The 19,846-nt window shown below is 41.1% G+C and overlaps 1 protein-coding gene and 2 non-coding genes across 4 annotated transcripts in view; 2 read left to right on the forward strand and 1 right to left on the reverse strand.

The window, feature by feature from the left end:
• CHN1 (chimerin 1) overlaps positions 1-19,846 on the forward strand; it is a 141,795-nt gene that overhangs the window by 954 nt on the left and 120,995 nt on the right. The window contains exon 1 of one of the 2 annotated variants that reach the window (XM_078394068.1): positions 16,176-16,206. The exons of the other annotated variant lie outside the window; for it this stretch is intronic. Coding sequence (XP_078250194.1) covers positions 16,191-16,206 — 16 coding nt within the window. The 5' untranslated portion in view covers positions 16,176-16,190. Of the gene's footprint in view, positions 1-16,175; positions 16,207-19,846 lie in introns of those variants that run through there. 2 annotated transcript variants of the gene reach the window in all.
• On the reverse strand, positions 2,878-3,038 carry LOC140703466 (U1 spliceosomal RNA). The gene has a single exon (XR_012082848.1). It is a non-coding gene; the product is annotated as a U1 spliceosomal RNA (small nuclear RNA).
• On the forward strand, positions 3,266-3,431 carry LOC140703516 (U1 spliceosomal RNA). Its single transcript, XR_012082866.2, has one exon. It is a non-coding gene; the product is annotated as a U1 spliceosomal RNA (small nuclear RNA).

The raw sequence follows: 19,846 nt of genomic DNA on the forward strand, positions 1-19,846 counted from the left end.
GCCTCCCCCCCCCCGATCTTTAGCAATTTTTGATTGGTCGAGTTGTTTGACTTTAAAATGCCCGCCCCCCTCCCCGCACCTAGAGATACCTAATTATCAGGGAAGCCTCCTCTGACTCTTCCCTACAAGCCCTCCTCGTTTGATGAAGATCAGGTTTCAGATGTCCAAGTTATACACCCACAAAGAGGGGCTCCCCAGGAAAGTTTGGTGAGGATTGGGTTTTCCCAAGCCGGCTGCTAACGGGCACTTTCCTCAGGGAACTTTGACAAACCACAAATCAAAATGAATCACCAATGTTCTGATTCATGCCCATCTCTACTTATTTGTCTGTCCTTCTGCAGGAAAGCTAACATACAGTAAATAGCAAGGAGATGCACTGATCAAAGATGTTGAGCAACCGTATTTATTGAACTATTTTCAAAGCCCTTTACACACTAGGCATAAAAAAAATGCCAGGGTGTAAAGAAAATATTTTGCATTTGGTGATATATGTTTGCAGCAGCGGGCAGAGACTCTGATAAATAAAACAGTAATATAGCTGAGTTTTATATGCTGCTGATTATTAATGTGTGGCAGCATATAAGTTAAATAAATAAATAAATTTTACCCCTTGGCTACGGCAAGTGGAGCAAAATAATCCTGGTGCTAACATATCATTTGTGGAAGCAAAGTTTGTGATGTAAATAACTTATTGCTGTTTCTTAATGTGAAGGATGCTTTCTAATGAGTAATTTCACATAATTATAACGTATGCACAATATGTTTTTGCATAATGTTGTATTTCTATTTAATTTAATTTAATTTCTATTTAAAAGTTTGCTGAGATGTGTTAAATTTGTGGATAAAGCAGTATTTCTTAAGAGTCATGATGCTTTCTGGGCTTTCCTCATCATGTGGAATTGCTGCGGTATTTTATGTTTACTTGAAATAGTTTTGTGTGCTGTTTGCTAAGTGTTCTCTTCATGAAGCTGGATGCATTCCATATATAGCTACAGAAGACTCTTGTGAAATTATTTTTCTGGTTACTTGAGACCAGTGTTCGTTTCCAATACTTTGAAACAATCCATCAGAATTGCTTATGTTGCAATTTTCCATTCAGTCTTTGCCCTGTGATTTGACCCTCCATCTGTGCTGATTGGTGACTGACATTTGTGGCTGCAGAAGTCTTATGATAGCTTTTTATAGCTAGTGAGAGACTGGCTGCTCTCACCCCTTTCTTCTCCCTTTCCCTGATACTGCTATCTCTTCTCTTGGACTGAGGTGTCCAGGTGAAATGATGGCAGCAACCAAGTGCCCAATCCCAGGAAGATTAAGAAATAGGCGACTTCATTGAGAGTCTGTGCCTCTTTGTAGAGCCTAAGACACTTCTTGTGGCTATGTTCACAAACAACAATAAACCAGAATTCTGGGGAATCTTGATTGATTGGTTTGTTTGTTTGTCTCATCTATAAGCCACCTTTCACCCAATGAGGGTACTCAAGAAGGGTTGCAGTGTTTTTTAAAATTATATCTTAAAGACCTTTGAACCATAATAGTAATTAAAATTCAATGAATAATCAAATACATTTGAAATGTTGAAAACAAACTTGCTCAGCTAAAACCCGGCATTCAGGGATTATTATGATTATTAAAAGCCTGCCTGAAGAGGTGGGTCTGTAACTGTTGGTAAAAGGAAGAGGGCAACTTGACCTCTTGAGGGAGAGCATTCTTCCGTTTGGGAGCAGCCACAGAGTAGGCCCTCTCTTGTGTCCCCATCAAAAGTGCTGGTGTTGGCAATGGGACCAAGAGGAGGACTGCCCTCGTCTGACGATCTGAAGGACTGGGAAGGATCATATGGGAAGATACACTCCTTCAGAATTCCTGAACCCAAACCGTATAGGGGTTTGTCACCAGCACTTTGAATTGGGCCTGGAAATGGACTGGTAGCCAATGCAGCTGTAGTAGTAGGGGTGCTATATGCTCCCTGTGACTGGCCCCAGTCAGCAGCCTGGCAGCTGCGTTTTGAATCAACTGAAGTTTCCAAAACGTCTTCAAAAGCAGCCACACATAGAGTATGTTACAATACTGTAATCCCTCTTTAGTCTGTTACATGGGATGTAAATAAGTCATGTAGCCAAATCAGACATCACAAGGAACATGTACAGCTAGCACAGCAGCTTTAATTATGCAAATATACTCCTGGCCACTGCCAAAACCTGGGCATCCAGGTTCAAGGATGAATCCAGGAGTACACCCAAGCTATGGACCTGGGTTTTCAGAGGAGTGTAACCCTATCCAGCAGAAGTTGCATCTCTTTTCCCTCATCTGATTTCCAATTGACCAGGAGCACTTCTGTCTTGTCTGGATTAAGTTTCAATTTGTTTGCCTTCATCTAGCTCATTACTGACACCAGGTACTAGTTTTCAACCGAGACAGCTTCCTTGGAATTACAGTGGTGCCTCGCAAGACGGTTTTAATTCGTTCCATGGAAATCTTTAAATTTGTTCCATGAAAATTGCTGTCTTACGAAACCCAGTTCCCAATTGGAATGCATTGAAATCTATTTAAACATTCCAATTGGGGGGAAAAATCGCTATCTTGCAAAACACAGTTCCCCATACCATATTGGGGAAAAACAATCCCCTCACCTGTACTGCCTTTGGAAATTCAGTGGGTCTCAGATGGCCTTCCCCTTCTTTCTCTCTCCAGCAACAAAGAAAGAGAATGAAAGGAGTCAAAGCAGCCCCCTGGCTCCTGATAATGGTGACTCCTTTTGCCCTGATACTTTACCATAGGGGGAAAAAGAAGAAAATGCAGTATAAGACATCACCAGGACTTGCTACCTTTGCAATAGGTCCTTATGAGGAGAAAGACAGATGAAAAGGAATCTAGAAAAACAGGGAAATCATAAGTACAATATCCCATTAACACAAATTATGCAGTTGAGTTCCCCACATTTGGGGAAATCACAGGAATCAACAGCATACCTGAAATGCAATAGATGAACCTCCCCCTAGGAAAACCACTTTTATGACATGGTATTTCCCCTGCATAAATACCTGTGCTACTTATGCTACCTTATGCTAATACCTGTGCACTAGAGGATTGTGGGAGGAACACCTAGCCCCTGATGGGGGTCTCGCAAAACTCTGAGGAGCTCTCTTGGCCTCTGGCAGGACTGGGGCTGTGCAGCCCTGTACTGAGTGGGAGGGGCAGCCAGGGGGTCACCATGACTTGGCGGGGTCAGGGGACAGAGAAGGGGGTATGAGGTGCAAGGGGCACTCCAGCTCATACCTTGCAGGGGAAATACCATGTCGTAAAAGTGGTTTTCCCAGGGGGAGGCTCATCCATTACACTTTGGGTGTGCTACTGATTCCTGTGATTTCCCCAAATGTGGGAAACTCAAATGTACAACTGGTGTTAATGGGAGATTACATTTGTGATTTACCTGTTGTTGTTTTTTTTATACTCTTTTTACCCTTTGGTTCCTGGCTGTTTTCACCATTCTCTATCATTTAAATTTGCAGCCATAGCCCCATTGGTGATGCTTTGCAAGATGTTTTTTTCCCCATTGAAACACACTAATTACATAAGACCTACTTTTTTATCCTAAAAAAGTGGGGGAGAAAGTGTTGCTGTTTTTCCAGGAGGCAGACCCTGGAAAGCCAGCAGCATACACTTTCTCCCCCCCACTTTTTTGGAATAAAGAAGTAGGTCTTATGTAATTAATGTGTTTCAATGGGGGGGGGAAACCGTCTTGCGAGGCAAGGACCCAAGACCCAAAGACCCAAGACCCAAACATCGTCTATCCAGCCACCACTGTAAGTGGAAAAAGAGTTGGGTGTCATCAGCATACTGGTGACACTGAACCCCAGACTCTGGAAACCCTCAAAGAGGTTTCATGTAGATGTTAAATAGCATGGGAACAAAACAGAACCCTGGGGGAACACCACAGACCAGGGTGCTGAAAAGTAGTCCCCTAGCACCACCTTGTGAAGGCTCCTCTCCTAGAAGGATCAGAGCCACTGTACCTCCAAGTTCAGTCCCAGAGAGACAGCCCACAAGAATACCATGGTCAACTGAGAAGTCCAGCTGAACCAGAAGGGACACACTCACCCTGTCCAATTCCTAGCATAGGTCATCCACTAAGGTGGCCAAAATTGTCTTCATCCTGTAGCTGGGCCTGAAGCCAGATTGAAATGGGTCTAGATAATCCAGTTCATCCAGGAATTACTCTTCATGTGTTATATGTTTGTGCACATGCTCGATGTACTCCCTCTTGGCCCCACCTGCCAGCAGGAGTAGCTGAACTAACCTCTTTATATGTTCTACAAGATAAAACTCTTGGTTTCTTGTCCCCAAACAAGTCAGAAATGTAGATCAAGAACAAAGTTTGGTTGTCTGCAAGGGGCACAAGAAGCCATGACAAGCTCAGTTCAGATAACATGTTAAGCCCCCAGTACTTGGTTAATTTAGCTGCTGCCATTGTTAGAAAAGTCAAAGTAGAAACAGACACACTTCCCACACCAGCATGCAGGTTGTGAATAACAAGCCAGGATATGCTAGAATTCTTGCTGACCATTGCATGCAGATATGGCCAGGGACCTTATTCAAGTTTTCCAAGTGTAGGTCCAAAGTATGTTTGCAAGATACCAACTGTGAGAATTTGAAACAGTGCACGTGCACATAACCTACTACCAGAAAAGCCCATGGTCATTGTAGGAACTCTTCTTTCTGACTCTTCTTTCTCCAATAACTTCGATAAAACCCTCCCCTTCTCCTTCTCTCTGGCCAGGTACCTATGCAACAATTCCACTGGTAGAACTCAGCTGAAGCCAGAGTGTGGTGATTACTCTTCCTATCATGGAGTTCTAAAATTTGTTCTGGAGGGCTAGAAAATCCTTCAGAGCTGTTTTTGGATGTTGGGAAAAGGAGAGAAAGAAAGGTTTGTTCTGCTGATGGGTATCTGCCAGAGTGATGTTGTCCTCTGTGAGTATGGTGCGTGTGAGAGAGCGCGCAAGAGTCCTAGCACTTAACTGTCTCGTAAAGGGTAATCCGAAAAGGATAGTACTGTTGTATGCCAGCTGTGATCCATAGCAGCCCTATGGGAGCAATCACTGAAACAGTTATTAATAAGAGATAAACGTAAATTTTAAATAAGTGGGAAAAGAAACATCTTGGAAAACGGTAGTGTAATTAGACGTTTCTAATCATGTGCTGCCGCTTTGATGTCATTGATTTATTATGCAGACAAAATTGGCTGTGTATTGGAGAAAAGCAAGCCTTACACTTCTTGACTATACAGTGGGGTCTTGACTTAAGAACGGCTTGAGTTAAGAACATTTTGACTTAAGAACCACTCTCATAGGAAAATATTGACTTGACTTACATACTTAGATTTGAGTTAAGAACTGAAAAAAAACCACGTGGGAGGCAGGGAAAGTGCAAAATTTGAACTTTCAGTTAACTGTTGGCCAGTGAAAAGGGTGCCTGTCTGCTTCCTCACTCCTCCCAGCGTTTAGAGAGTGGATTGGGAGTCTTCAGACTGCCTGGTACTGTACTACCTGGACTGTATTTTCCCTGCCTTCCCTGAACCTTTCTTGACCTAAGAAAAAAAGAAAAAAATATCCCCCCTCTAGTGGTCGAAGGCAGAATAGCAGCTTCCCATTAGTTTCTATGGACGGAAAAGAGCAGATACGGATCAAATGGTTTTCAATGCATTCCTATGGGAAATGCAGATTTGACTTGAGAACCTTTTGACTTGAGAACCGCCTTCCAATATGGATTAAGTTCTCAAGTCAAGACCCCACTGTACTGTAATTACATTTAGGCTGAAATCCTATTGCTTGGTGTAGCAAGTCACAAGCTAGAGTCAGCCCATTGATCATTGGAACAGACTAATTGAGTCACCAAATCCCTACTGATTCAGTGACCCTACTGTAGTTGTGCCTTACTATACTAAGCAACAGGATTTCAGCTTTAATGCTCCTTTACAAATAAATGCATATGCACTATGAGAAAAATAAATACTATGTTAGTTCTCAACTTCAGTAAGGACTATTTGAAACTAAGGTCTGCAGTCTAAAGATTGTTGGACTGCAACTCTTCAGCAGGGTGAGGGATGATGAGAGGGATGTGGTCTAACAACTTTAGAGGGCCATAAGCTGCTGACTCCTGTAGTGCGCAGTTCTAGCCGCTCTCATCACACCATTGCAGTCCTTCGTTCTTCATAGTGGTCTGTAGTGAATGAATATTATTGAATTAATATACTGACATACCTCCAGTGAGCTCAAGGCAACATATATGGCTCCCCTCGCCCAATCGTTTTACCTTTACAATAGACCTAACCCTATGCAGAGTCAAACAGTCACAATAAATTCATTTTTCACTTAATGTATTTCTTAAGACATTTATACCCCACCATACTGGTGCAAAAGCACCAGAGAGTTTTTGCAGTATTTAAATACTAAGCTTTCATTAAAAAAATACAACAGTAACAAAGAACCAAGGGTACAGGGTCAGAAGTTCAACTTCTTGTGTGATGATAAAGTATGGCTTTAATGTGGGGCACAATTATTTTTCTTGTTAGTTTTCTAATACTGATGCATCCTATTTGGTGCTGCCGTTCAAATAGCAAACAGAAGTTTTTTGTGAGCCTGTTCTAAATCTCTCTACCACTGACCACTTCCAGTATGGCATTGTAGTGGCTGAGGGAGCTTGATGTAAAACAGCTGCCACTTGATGGCCTGAATGCATAATCTTCAGAGTGAGTAGTTAAAGGAGGAACATAGAGTCCATGTTATTACTCTCTTCCTGTGCCAGGCTATGTAGTGCTATTTTTTATATGTTTTGTGTAGCCTGCAGAATTAACTTGTAAACCGCCCAGCGAGTGCTTTAAGCGCTATGGGACGGTATATAAGCAGCACGCTTTGGGTTTTTTGCTTTTTTTTATTACACTTTTTAAAACATGGGATTAGCTGTCAGAGGCTGAGGACAATTATAATATATATTTATGAATCCTGTCCCCCAAAGATCTTTCCTCTAATTCATAAAAGAGCTTAAAAGGTATATGTACTTTTGAACCAAATGCTGATTTTCTCTTTTAGATAAGTGCCTTATTCTTAATTTGTGTAATTGGCGTTGCTGGGTCAGGGGTTTTGAGGTGTAGACTCCTTATCACCATTCCCTGCTTCTGGAGGGGTGGGGTGGGGGGTTTGGGACTGTGGAGCTTGCCTAGGGCTACCGAAGCGGGCTCTTCTCCTGCAGGGACAGTGGGGAATCAAAGAGCTAACCCTTGCAGCTAGATACTCACGGTGCTATTGAGCCAGCAAATTATCAAGTGTGCATTTTTGTGTTTTCAGATACACTTCCCAGAATTTTCCAGATAGAATTCTGGGAGTTTCAGCACATAAACATACACCTATATTTGGCTCACGTGGAGCAAGGCCTACCTATGAGGTTGCATGGCCTTCTTCAGCCTTTGCCTCCTTTTATTAAAAAAGAACCTGGCACAGTACCTTCCTGAAAGTCAGTTTCACTGTCCAGTAGGTTCTATAGTGGGCATTTCCCAAAGATCTACAATTCCTAGGAAACTTCTTTCTTTCTTTCTTTCTTTCTTTCTTTCTTTCTTTCTTTCTTTCTTTCTTTCTTTCTTTCTTTCTTTCTTTCTTTCTTTCTTTCTTTCTTTCTTTCTTTCTTGTTGACAACAGGAAGGAAAGGGTGGAACTATCTCCATCTGCCCACCTCATTGCCCAGCTTAGCTGAGGCTGTTGGGAAATGAAATTCAGCAACATCTGAAGGGCCACAACCCCCCCCCCCCCAAGCCCTCTGCTAAACTATGGTTTACTGTTAGAAGAAATAAGTCTCAGTGAGTGTTGGGTTGACATGCTGCCTCTCTCTTCAGTAGCCACAGGGTAAAGACTGGATACTTACACCTTCTGTTTTGGATTAACTACAGTTTAATATTTTGTCTGAAAACCCCAACTGTGGTTTATTTAGGACGAAACAAAGCAGTTTCATAAAATGTTATTTGAAGTTAGCTTGTCTTTGCATACCATAATTAAGATTAACTGTGGTTTGTCTGAGTTCAGATAACCTGACAAGCTGTGGTTAATAGAAAACAGAAGCATTGTCTTCCAGATCTGGTCTAAAGAAACCCAAGACTGACTTAGCATTTCAGGAACAAGGCGCATTGAGCCTTGGTTTTGTGTGCTCCCACTCCCCTCCAATCAGTGCGACCACAAGGAGGATTTCAGAGGCTGGATTTCCCATTAACCACAGCTTTCTTTGTTATCTGAACCCTGACAAATTGTAGTTTATCTTAATTATGGTATGCAGAGACAATGCTAATCTGTGGTATAGCATAATGTCTGAAGTAACCCGGTATCTCCTTATAAAAATGCTGCAAGAACTATGAAATGATGCACATGGACCACCCCCGCCGAGTTTGATCATTAAGGAGACTAACGGCTGGGTTGTGAGCAAGGGTCTGCTAGGACAGAAGTGCTAGAAAAGCAGAGTAACTAAAAGTGGAAGCTTTAGTTTGTACTATTGGTGATGTTTGCCCCTGGGTGCCAGAAGGAGGGACGTTGGACTCCCACACTAAAGCTCTGTGATTTTTTTTTACAAATACAAATTTTTAAAATTGAAATCAGATTTTTTTTGAATTTAAGTCAGTTTTTTGTTTGTTTGAGAGAAATAGAGTTGGAAGAGCTTCATCTAAGCTTAACAGGGGATTATTACAGTGGCCCTGCTATTGTAATTAACAAGATCAGATATAGCGGGGTAGCTAATAAGGTGCCTAGTGTAGCCTTATAAACAGAGCACACAAATTCCTATGGCTTTAATAATAGAGATTGTCATCCAGTGATCATTTAGGGGTACAAACCTGTGTCTGAGCTATATCTGCATCTCTTCATGCTGTGGGAAAGTACGCAGCACTGTTTTCACGAGTGTGTACAAAAAACCCTCAAAAACTCTTTTCACAGGAAAACAGCATATCAGGGATAAAACATAGTATTTTCCTTTGTGCAGGTTTGTTTATTTGGTTGGGAAAGCATTTAGCGATATGTGGATGTGCCAGGAATCCAAAGTGTGCACCTCAGGCACAGATTTGTATGGAATCATTAAGGAAAAAACAGGTATAATTCAGAAATAGGAACATAGGAAGCTACTGTACCCCACGTCAGACAAATTGTCCCTCTAGTTCATGTATGTATGGTTGTGTTGTGTTTCGTGATTTAAAGATACATTGAAGACCACATCGAAAGATTTTAATATTGACGGTGTCTCCGTCCCTGCCAAAGTGCCTGGCAAAATGCTGTCAAACAAGGGGCTAAAGAATTTAAAATAAAAAGAATCAAAGATGCACAAAAAAAAGGAGAAATGAGAAAACGAAAATACAACAACAACCCAACAAGACCAGGAACAGCTAACCTCCCCCAACTGTTTCCGTGTCTTCCAATCTCATATTGGGCTAGTTAGTAACACTGTCCATCAGTGTGCTATTGCTCAACCTTAACCACTCATTTCTTCTCTTTTCTCCCCTAAATGAGGAATTCGATGGAGATGGTCATCTTCAAAAACAGATGAACTATCATGCATCTTATTGATACGCTGCCTTTTTCCCCAGAGGGGACTTAGGGCAGCTTACAGTATTTATTTATTTATTTGATTTTTATACTGCCCATCTGGCTACCAGGCCACTCCGGACAGTTTACACATTACAATGATACAATACAGTACAAAGTAATGCAATACAATAAAACAGAACAAAATAGAATGCACTTAAAAACAACTGAACATGGAACAATATTTTAAAAAAACAGGCATCACTTGATTAGTGTCTGTCAGTGTCTATACAACTCTTTAAGTGGACCTCCTAATTTTTGAAGTACCTTTATTTACACCTTTAAAGTGTCATGAGTAACTAATGTCATTTGGAACAACAGTTGTTGATGGGGTTGAGCGTTAGTCTTTAATCATTCCATGCCCTTTCTGCAAAACAAATCTCTGTTCCCCAAAGTACTTTTAGTCCTCTGGAGGTACAGTTGTATGCCCTAATCTAGGTCTGATGAGAAATATATTATAATCTTAGAACTGCAGAGAAGGAAGGGACCCTATGGATCATCAAGTCTAGCCCTTGTCAAGGAGGCACAGTGGGGAATCAAACTCCCAACCTCTAGCTCTGCAGCCAGATGCCTAATAGGCTGGGATGCCCTTTTTTTCTGAAAATTTCCCCCAGTGGATGGACTGGAATTCTTTGAGGGGAGGGGTGGGAAAAAATCTTCTTACAGCAGTTTCCATTTGCATGAAGAGCACATGTGAGCTGTAATACTTATGGGTTGCTTGAAGTAGCCTATCTTTCCTTTCCTTTTCTTTTGGATTTTACTTCTGAGTAAAAGTGAATTAGTTTGTTTTCATATCTGCTTTCAAACTTAAGAAGGAAACCAAAACATCATTTATATTGTGTAAGGTTAAGCTTTGAACTTGCAGAAGGCAAAACATTTGGTTGTGTGTGAGAGAGAAAGACTTGAAGCAGAGGAATGGTAGATGTTCTACCATTCTACCTTCTATGTTCTTTTTCCATGGAAATGAAAAAGAGAGAGAGAGAGAGAGAGAGACCAAGACCAAGAGTGGTGTTCAGGTAACAGTATACTTCCTAGCAGAGAGTGTCCCAACTGGAGTAGGACCACTGAATCAATGTAACATAGATTAAGTGTTGACTCACAAAGTTCCCCTTGATTCACTGTGTCTTCTCTAACTGGCACTAACAGATTTAGGGCATAGCCTTCATAAGGATATTTTAAGGATTGTTTATGTTTTCATGTTCTTTAGTTGATTCCACACAGAGAGAGTTTTAAACACCAGTGTTGACCTTTCATGTTAACAAAAGAGGTGAACAAGAAAAAAAATTTTTTTAATGTTTCCTCTTTCCTTTACTCCTTGCCTGTCAAATGACCCGGGAAATATTTAATCAAATAGTGCAATGAGAGCTGTTCTCAGCAGCCAATGAGAATGCCCAGGAAAGAAATGGGAATTTTCAATATCTAAAAGAGCCTGGATTGGTTGAAACCCAATGGGAGAGCTGTATCCTAAATCTCAGAGAAGGATCACAAGGGTAGGGGCAGCCCAATCCCATCCCATGCTTATTTCAGAATAAATACAACTGAACTCTGTCACATGTTATAAACTCAGATAAAGGACATTCATCCTTTGCAAAGCAGTTCTTCATTCAGGAAGGAATATTTGTCTATGTAAGATGGTTTGCGATTATCATTAGGACAAAGATACTGGTTGTAGAACTTGGCAAAAAAAGATGTTTTTGAGGGAGAGATTGAAGAAAGAAAGGTGAAACACAGCAAAAGCCTTTTTTTAAATTTAATAAACTCTAGGTATTAGTAAGAAATGATGAGTTGTTTTGCTGGCTGAAGGGGCCAAACTGTCTCATAGGGGCCAAAAGGGACTCAAGCTCTCCTTCGCAGACTGTATTCTTCCATTCACAGTGGGCTCCACCAATCTCATCCTTTTTTTCTCTCCCCTTCTCTTGCACACATGCTCTTCCTCTCTAACAGCACCTGAAAGCCAGGAGCTGATGAGGAAGAGGGTATTCTGCAGTGACGTTGATAGGTGGAAAGTGTGTGTTGCCACCACAGCTGCAGCAAGAGGGAACTGGCTTAGAAAAAGTGTGTTGGTAGAGATGAAAAAAGGACACACAGAGAGAATGCCACAGAGTCCTGGGAGCAGTTTACCGTATTTTTCGCTCCATAAGACGCACCTCCAAATAAGACGCACCTCATTTTTAGGAGAGGAAAACCGGAAAAAAAATATTCTGGCAAATTCATAAGGCAGTAGCAATAGATAGATGTTGTCACATCAATTACCTCAAACTTCTTGCAGTGTACAACACAGTGAGAGCTTTTGAACAATTTGTAATTGGCAAAGTTATTCCAATAGCCACAGACAACAACACTACAATGCTTTATATCAACCACCAAGGAGGAACAAAATCCATGTCTTTCTTGCTACTAACAGTACAGTTTTGGGACTGGTGTATTCTCAAGCATGTCATTTCACAAGTCATACATGTACCAGAAGTGGAGAATCATGAAGCAGACTTCTACAGCAGGATGACACACAATGAGTGGGAATTACAGTACCATCTCAAGTTTTAACACTTATAATGAATTGTTATTGCACTGAAAGAGATGAATAAACAGATTGTTGCTGGGTAGTCAATAAGAGCTATGATGAAGAAATCACCACCAGCACAGGTGTAAGCAAACAGCAAAGCATGCCTCACTTCCACTCCCTCCCTTCCTCCCTTCCTTCCTTACAGCAATAAAGTTTTTTCTCTCTCCATCATTCAGTTCTTTACTTTGCAGCATGCAGCATGTCCACAGAAAGTGTGCTTACTTTCATCAGCTTTTTGCAACTGATCCTCCTGTTTCCTCCACTCTCTAATCATTTTTTTCAGATGAGGAGGCCCAAAATGTCTCTGCACTGTTCACTGTTTCCATACTCCTTAGCATATTTTACTACCTCTAGTTTAAAAGGAATGCTATATGCTAGCCTTTTCTGCTTTGCACTGGTAGAATGAGTTCCCATACTCTGCAAGAAAAATGTGCCCCTTATTCACCACATCTACTGCCTGCTTCCTTTTACAAATATAATCTCAAAGCAGCACAGAATCATAGAATAATGGAGTTGGAAGGGGCCTATAAGGCCATCAATTCCAACCCCTGGTTCAATGCAGGAATCCAAATCAGAGCAGATCTGACAGATGGTTGTCCAATTTTAGAGACTACAATAGGATAAAATACAGTAGCTGGGAATCACAATGAAAAGATAAAATCTACCAGCAATATTGTAGAACAACAATGATTAAGAAAAACCAATAAAAACAGGGGGAGCGACACCATGCAGCTTTTGTTAACACAAAAATACTACTAAAATTTCTATTTCCAGTTGTTTGTGTGTACATGTGAAATGCTATTTATGAAATGTTGGGTTCTTAAACCAATTTTCAAGATTTCAAAGCCTTACTTGAACATATTCAGATCTGTGATTCAGATCTGCCCTCTGCAATTCAAATTGCCTTGCTCCATAAAAACTGGACTCAGCTAATGTGGCAAGCTAATACACCAAATAAAACCTGTAGCCCTAGTGGTAATATATTAAGGAAAGGAGTGTTAGGTGAGGTCCAAACAGAAAGCAGTCTCTGCTGCCAGTTCAGAGGCCTCCCAGCATGGCAGTGGGAGGCTTTTGGGTGATGGCGGCTGAACCCTGGGTTACTGCATTCACTCCATAAGACGCATGTACTTTCCCTCCCACCTTTTTGGAGAGAAAAAGTGCGTCTTATGGAGCAAAAAATACAGTAGCTAGTGCTCCCAATAAGAAAAAGCTCTGTTTGGATAGGCTTTTGGTTGTGTGTGTGTGTGTGTGTGTGTGTGTGTGTGTGTGTTGTTTTTGACAGGTGACCCTCTTGTCCTGGCTTTGCCCAAGGTGAGAAGAATCTGACCTCACTTTTTTGAAGTGGTTTAAAAGGAGCTTTTGGACAAGAGCAAGAGAGAATATAAATGGGGAAAACCATGAAACAGCTGGATCCCCTTTATGAAAGGACAAAAGAGACACCTTTGGAAAAAACCCAAAGTGAAACAAAAGTGAACATTTTTACCATGCACACCCCTAGTTCTTCGTATTTAACTCTGCTATTATTCACTGCAAACAAGTTCTGTAGAGTTTTCCATTGTTCTGGTCTTTTCAGAAAAGTATAAACCTTTAAAAGATTCTGGTGGTCCAGAAATACTGGACAGTGGTGATTTCTTTCATCTTGCATCAAAATTCTGCTGTTAATATTTTTTTTCCTCGTTTAATTAGACAAAGGACAGCCAGCTTCCATATTCATGGGAAAGACTTTGTTTCCTTGAAATAGACTCCTTGCAGCTAGGCATCCTTTTACAGAATTTGTGCCATTTGGGCAACAAGATCTTCACAGTTCTGCAGCATAAATAGTAAAGAACAGAGCCTCGTGGTGCAGTGGTTAAAACTGCAGTACTGCAGTTAAGGCTCTGCTCATGACCGGAGTTCGATCTTGATGGACTCGGGTAGCCGGTTCAAGACTGACTCAGCCTTTGAGCCTTCCAATATCGATGGTAAATTGAGTACGTAGTGGCAGGCGGGGGGAGGTAATGTGTACCCTGCATAATTACATTGTAAACTGCCCTAGACGGTGTTTTAAGCACTGTGGAGTGGAATATAAGCAGTACACTTGCCTTTTAAAGAAAAGGAACACGGGCACCCCTTGAAAGCATGCACATGTTTGTAGTGCACATATTTCTCTTTTTGGATTTTAAAACATTGTAAATTGCTTGTGTTTCTTACAAGCTGAAGATTTTTTTTCTCTTGCCAGCCACCAAGTTGCCATTGAATATCTATTGCAGAGATGGGGAACCTCCAGCTTGAAGCCACAAGGGCTCAGGTGAGCCTCCCTCACCAGATCTCTTCCCCCTCCCGCCCCATTCCAGAGCTGTACCCCCCCCTCAGAAGTGAGAGGTGGGAAGTTGACTGAGTGCAACCTCAAGGCAAGGACGTGGCTTCGTTGCTTTTTTCTCCCTCAATTTGCCTGTACGGGAAAGCCACAAAACTGGTCTGTTAGGGTCCTTTGTGAATGATGGGTTTGCAACTCAGCCAGCTCCTCCAGTCCTCCTTTTCCTTCCCTGTGTGCAGAATGTAATGATGGAGCAAAGCCTGTGTTTCCAAAGATAGTCTTGGCAGAACAAAAGAGGCTCTTCTGCCAAAGCACTAGCTATGGAAGCATTTCCTGCTGCTGATGCTGTGGCAAGACATATAACTGTGGTTTGTCCAGACTATCCTTGGTTGGGAAGGTCAAGACTCAGCAGAGACCAGCGCCCGGGCTGAAGAGCTTCGGCTAGTGCTTCAGTCATAAACAGGATGGCTTCGGCATGGCCTAGCGTTGGTCTCATTCAGCCCACTGGGAAAGGGTTGTGGGCGTGACCGGATAACTTATCCTTTCAAAAGGTTCCACATTCCTGGTATACTGGCTAGATTAGAACGTGTATATTTTAAAAATTAATTTACTGCTCGTTGTGTTACTGTTGCCCATTGTTTATAGAGTAATGTTACTATCACACTATTTTTCAATTTTTAAAAGAAATGCACTTAAAAATACAAAAATGCTCCCAAATAACTTCCAAGAGCAGTGTTGCGCAAGTAATGAGTATACCATTACTGTTACTCTATCAAAACAAAACAAAACTCCCTGCCATCAGTCACCAAATAGTTTTAAAATATTTAACAGCATTGTGTCCTTACCATCAGATAAATCTGGAGTAGGCAGTGTACCTTCAAGGTTTTTGTGTCAGCCAGAGCTCCCCACCTAATTTTATTTGATGCTCAGATTCGGCAGCACACCTATAAATTACAGTATTTCCTTGCTTTTGTAAACATTCCCTCCTCCGTGTGTTTGTTAAAAGGAAATCTTTAATTACCTAATTACAGACATTTCCTCAGCATTACTCTGAAGCCTTAATATTGGTGTTGCCACTGGTGATGCTGAGGAGGAGGCCTGGGGCCTTGGTTATTTGAAACCACATTGCAGTCTTTTGTTATTTAAACAGAAGATCTTGCATTGTTATTTGAATACAATAGCCTTTGTTACTTAAACAGCCAGCTGCTGCCCATGCTGTTGTTTCTGTTACAACAAGCAGATTTAAGTGTCCTATCACAATAAGCAAAATTAATATTTAACAACAAAATAATCAGTTTGAGGGAGAAATTTATTTCTTAATACTGAAAAATGATGTTATAGTAAAACATTTTAAAATGTATCTGCTTCTAGGCCACACCCACTTAGGGTTGCAATCTTTGAAAAGTGGCTCCAGTTGCAGAGAGGTTGCCCAATCCTGACCCGAAACCATTGTATTGCAGGCAACAACAGTGCTCCTAGTTCTGTTCCATTTCTGATGCTCACGTTCTGCTTCCTCTGATGCTCTGTAACATTTGCAGAATGTCTGGCCTTGAGAATTGGATGCTTCTCGTCTCACCTGGTGAAGTGAAACTCTTACCTAATTTGAAAAGTCTAATGAAGCAAATAAAGACAGTAACCTTGAACGGATCTCCCTTTTCTGCTGGCAATGCATTCTCTTGACTAAAATTGAAGAGGAAGCCTGCTTGGAAGCTCAAAAAACCAAATGGACCTGTTAGCTGGTAAATTGGTTTCCTCAGATAAAATAATTTGGGGACTTGGAGGCTGACGTTCATACCTGATGATGAAAAATGTCACTAACAGCTGATCGATTTAGTGGCTTGCAAGAAGTAGTAAGCACTGTTGCTGAGGTCAAGATAAAAATCAGGAAGAATATCAGCTGATCTCCTTCTTTGCCTGCAATTTACCTCTTCGTTGTTTGCCCTTCGTTGGTTGCTTCTCCTTCAGTCAGGATCTGATCCTAGTAGTGCATGCACTGTGAAAACAAATGCCTCGACAAGGTGGGAAGGCAGAATTTACACAAGAAGCAATGTGGGAGGAGTTTTGGACACACATGTGCCACGTCCCTTTTCCTTTCCACACTAGGTCCCTGAATTTTATCAAGAAAGGGACCTTACATGCTATGATGACCTGGGATTTCAGACAATCCTGACCTCAATGGAGAGAGATGGGGAAGTATCATTAATTTTTATTTGTTACTTTTGTGTCCTGTGCTTGCTCCAGCGAGCTCAAGACCATATACATGGCTCTCTGCTGTTCCTCCTTATCAGAAAGTTGCACAGCTAGAACTGGGATTTCCGAAGTCCCTGTCGGGCACCTTATGGCCCTACACACATACACACACACACACCGGCTCTGATCTGATCTGCTGTCTCATCTCCACCTCCACTGGTTCCCTGTGGCTGAGGGACATAGGGCAGGGGCTTTTCCACCAAGTAATTGTTTTCTTTTAATCTTCTGCTGTGATGGTGGTGGTGGGGTTTCGGAAGGAGAGAGGCAGGAGTAGTGTCATCAGCTGCTGAGAGGAAGTGACCTCCAATTGCTGCTTGTCTTCTGACAGCAGTGGACAGTTCTCAGAGCCACCAGCATTGCATAAATGCCTACAAGCCATCTGAAAACCTCCTAGGGCACTGATTTGAGAGCTACATTATGGTCTTACTTGAATGGGCTCCTCACCCCAATGAAATATTTTACATGTTTGCATGCTGTAGCAAGGGAAATAAATCTTCCATGGTTTTAGGATGTGTTGCAGTTAACAAGCCTTGATGTCTGCTTATCCTAAGGAGATCCCTCCACAAAGGAAATTTGCAGAGGCAGATCTGCATGAGGTAAAGCAGAGAGGTGATGGTTTGAATCTGAGAAGCAACTACAAAAATTTTCACCAAAGTGGAAGAAGCGTTTACTTTTTTTTTAAGGCAAAAAGCTGTGGTTGAAGGTGCATTGCAAAAAGAAAATTCAGACCACAGATAAATACCACTCACAAGACATACACATATTGAGAGACTTTTCTTGTACTCTTGTTGCCAGACTAAGTAAATGCCATACCATAATCTTCCTAGTAGTTACTAAACTCCCTTTGTATTGTACCTTTAGTGGTTTAGAACAGCTGGAATGATCCTGTCAGTGTTTGTGAACTGTTAGCTGTGCTGCCCTTTCCATAACTGTTTACTGGTTGAGCCTAAGTGACTCGTATTTGGGGATGCAATATCATTCATTTTAATGAGGTGTGTTCTAGGTAAGCAAAAACTACTTGCCTTTAGGGAAACAGAGTAGAACTCATCTCTTGTATTTGAGGTGGAAGTCAAGGTACAAGAATATTGCTTTAGTATGATGATTATGTGTCAATGTTTTGAGTGAGAGTGAGGGGTGGTATCTTTAATTCAACTATCTCCTTGCTTTTTGTGGGGTTGTTTTAACCACAACTTTTTACTGTAAGGTTAAAGGACATCTCTCTCTCTCTCTCTCTCTCTCTCTCTCTCTCCTTGCTGTGTTTTCTTTCTTCATCACCTCCTTCTAATGCAGATATCCTATAGGAAAGGCAGCACCTGATAGAATTGGACACCTGTAGCTGCCCAAAAAGTTTACTTCCCATCTTCTCTCATGCTAGTTAGGGCTGGTGTGTGCTGCGTTCCAAAAGATTGTGCAACCCTACCCCAACCCTGCTCCAACACTGGAGGCATTCAAGAGAAACTTAGATAATCTTTTATTTATTGCATCTATACCCCGCCCATCTAGTCAGCTGGCAGATGTGCTTTGATTGTATTCCTCATTGAGCAGGGTTGAACTTCATGGCCTTATAGGCCCCTTCCAATTTCACTTTTCTACGATTATGAAATGAGCAGTGGCTCTCAACATGTCTTGTCACCTGTCTGTGCCGGGTTGACCCTGCTGTCTGTATTTTTTTTAATGGGAAGAAAATCTGAGACAGCTATAGGAGCTGTAGCCTTTTCCAACCCAGTGCCTTCCAGGTATACTACAAAATAACATGGTAGAGTTTTTTAGTCTGGCACAGTTTCAATTGCATCAAACTGGGAAAAGCTGGGATAAGGTGAAGTATCAGGATTGCTGCTTTATTGAAAGGTGAAAGCAAACCATATTTCACATGCTTAGTTGTAACCATTATACTGTAACTGTTTACTTTATTAATCTGTTCTTCTGTTTTAATTATATATATATATTTACTTGTGTTTTTGAATTTTGTAGCTACCTAAAGTTCCATATGCTCACTCTCTTTCTTTGTTTTGGCAAAAAGTTGGGATATAAATTAGGCTGTGCACCAACTTCAGGAAGAAGAAAAAAAGTCCAGATAAGGCAAGGCAGGAATATATATTTGTTACTGGCACACATAAAGGACAGTTCAAGAAGGCTGCTAGTTATGCTCAAGTTAGTTTGCCCATCTTGACAAAATGCTGAAATTTGCTCTGGCATTTATAGGGTTAAAAGTTCAGCAATTTGAACCAAAATACTTGCTGCCAGTTGCTGTAGCAAACAGAGGTGGTGCAAAAGCAGAAGGATATTGGCAGCTAAATTTCCTCCCCCCCAAAAAAAAAACCATAAAACAAAAGTCACATGCACCAGCTAGTTTGGTGTCTATGCACCTCAGTCTTGGGCCTTCTGAAAGTGGTTCATGCTATGATTTCCCATTGGCTTTTAGTACTGTAGCTAACCTTTGTAGGGTATATCAAACTATTTTCAGGGAATATTGCATTCTTCTTTAAGTGCTCAGAGTTTAACATTCTATTTCTTTTTATTTGTTTTATAAATATAAATTTTTAATATCCTGCTCTTTTTAAAATGATGGCAAAATATGCAGTATAGTATCACCAAAATACACTAAAATAAACAAAAGTGACACATTCAGTGTTAAATGGAACATGCACCACCACTAAACTTGTGACCTGATACAGTGGCCTAGCTGTTAATTAAAAGACCAAGTTGCAAAATGGTTTTCAGCTGGTGAATAAAAGTCATCAACATTGACACCTGTGGAACGTCCAGGGTGACTACATTCCACACCATGATGACACCATCAAAAAGGCAGCAATACAAAATTTAAAAACATAGACTTGGTTTGGGGACATGGGTTGTGAAGTAAGAATCTACCAAATGTTTCTGAAATAAGAAAAAAAACACACACACACATATGTCTGATTGATAAAGAAAGACGTAGTCTCAATGAAGGTAGGAGAGGTGTGCAGTAATAAAAATATCAAGTCGGTAAAAATAGCAACAACGCATGTAAAACCAAGGCATGAAAATAAAAATTACTCTGTTAGCATGATTCTTTATGACACAGTTCTTTTGTGTCTTAAAATGTGTCCCTAAAATTCTGTGTTTTCTGGAATTTATGCATTAAAAAGC

This window comes from Pogona vitticeps, chromosome 1, assembly GCF_051106095.1.
Source record: "Pogona vitticeps strain Pit_001003342236 chromosome 1, PviZW2.1, whole genome shotgun sequence".
NCBI classification, from domain to species: Eukaryota; Metazoa; Chordata; class Lepidosauria; order Squamata; family Agamidae; genus Pogona; species Pogona vitticeps.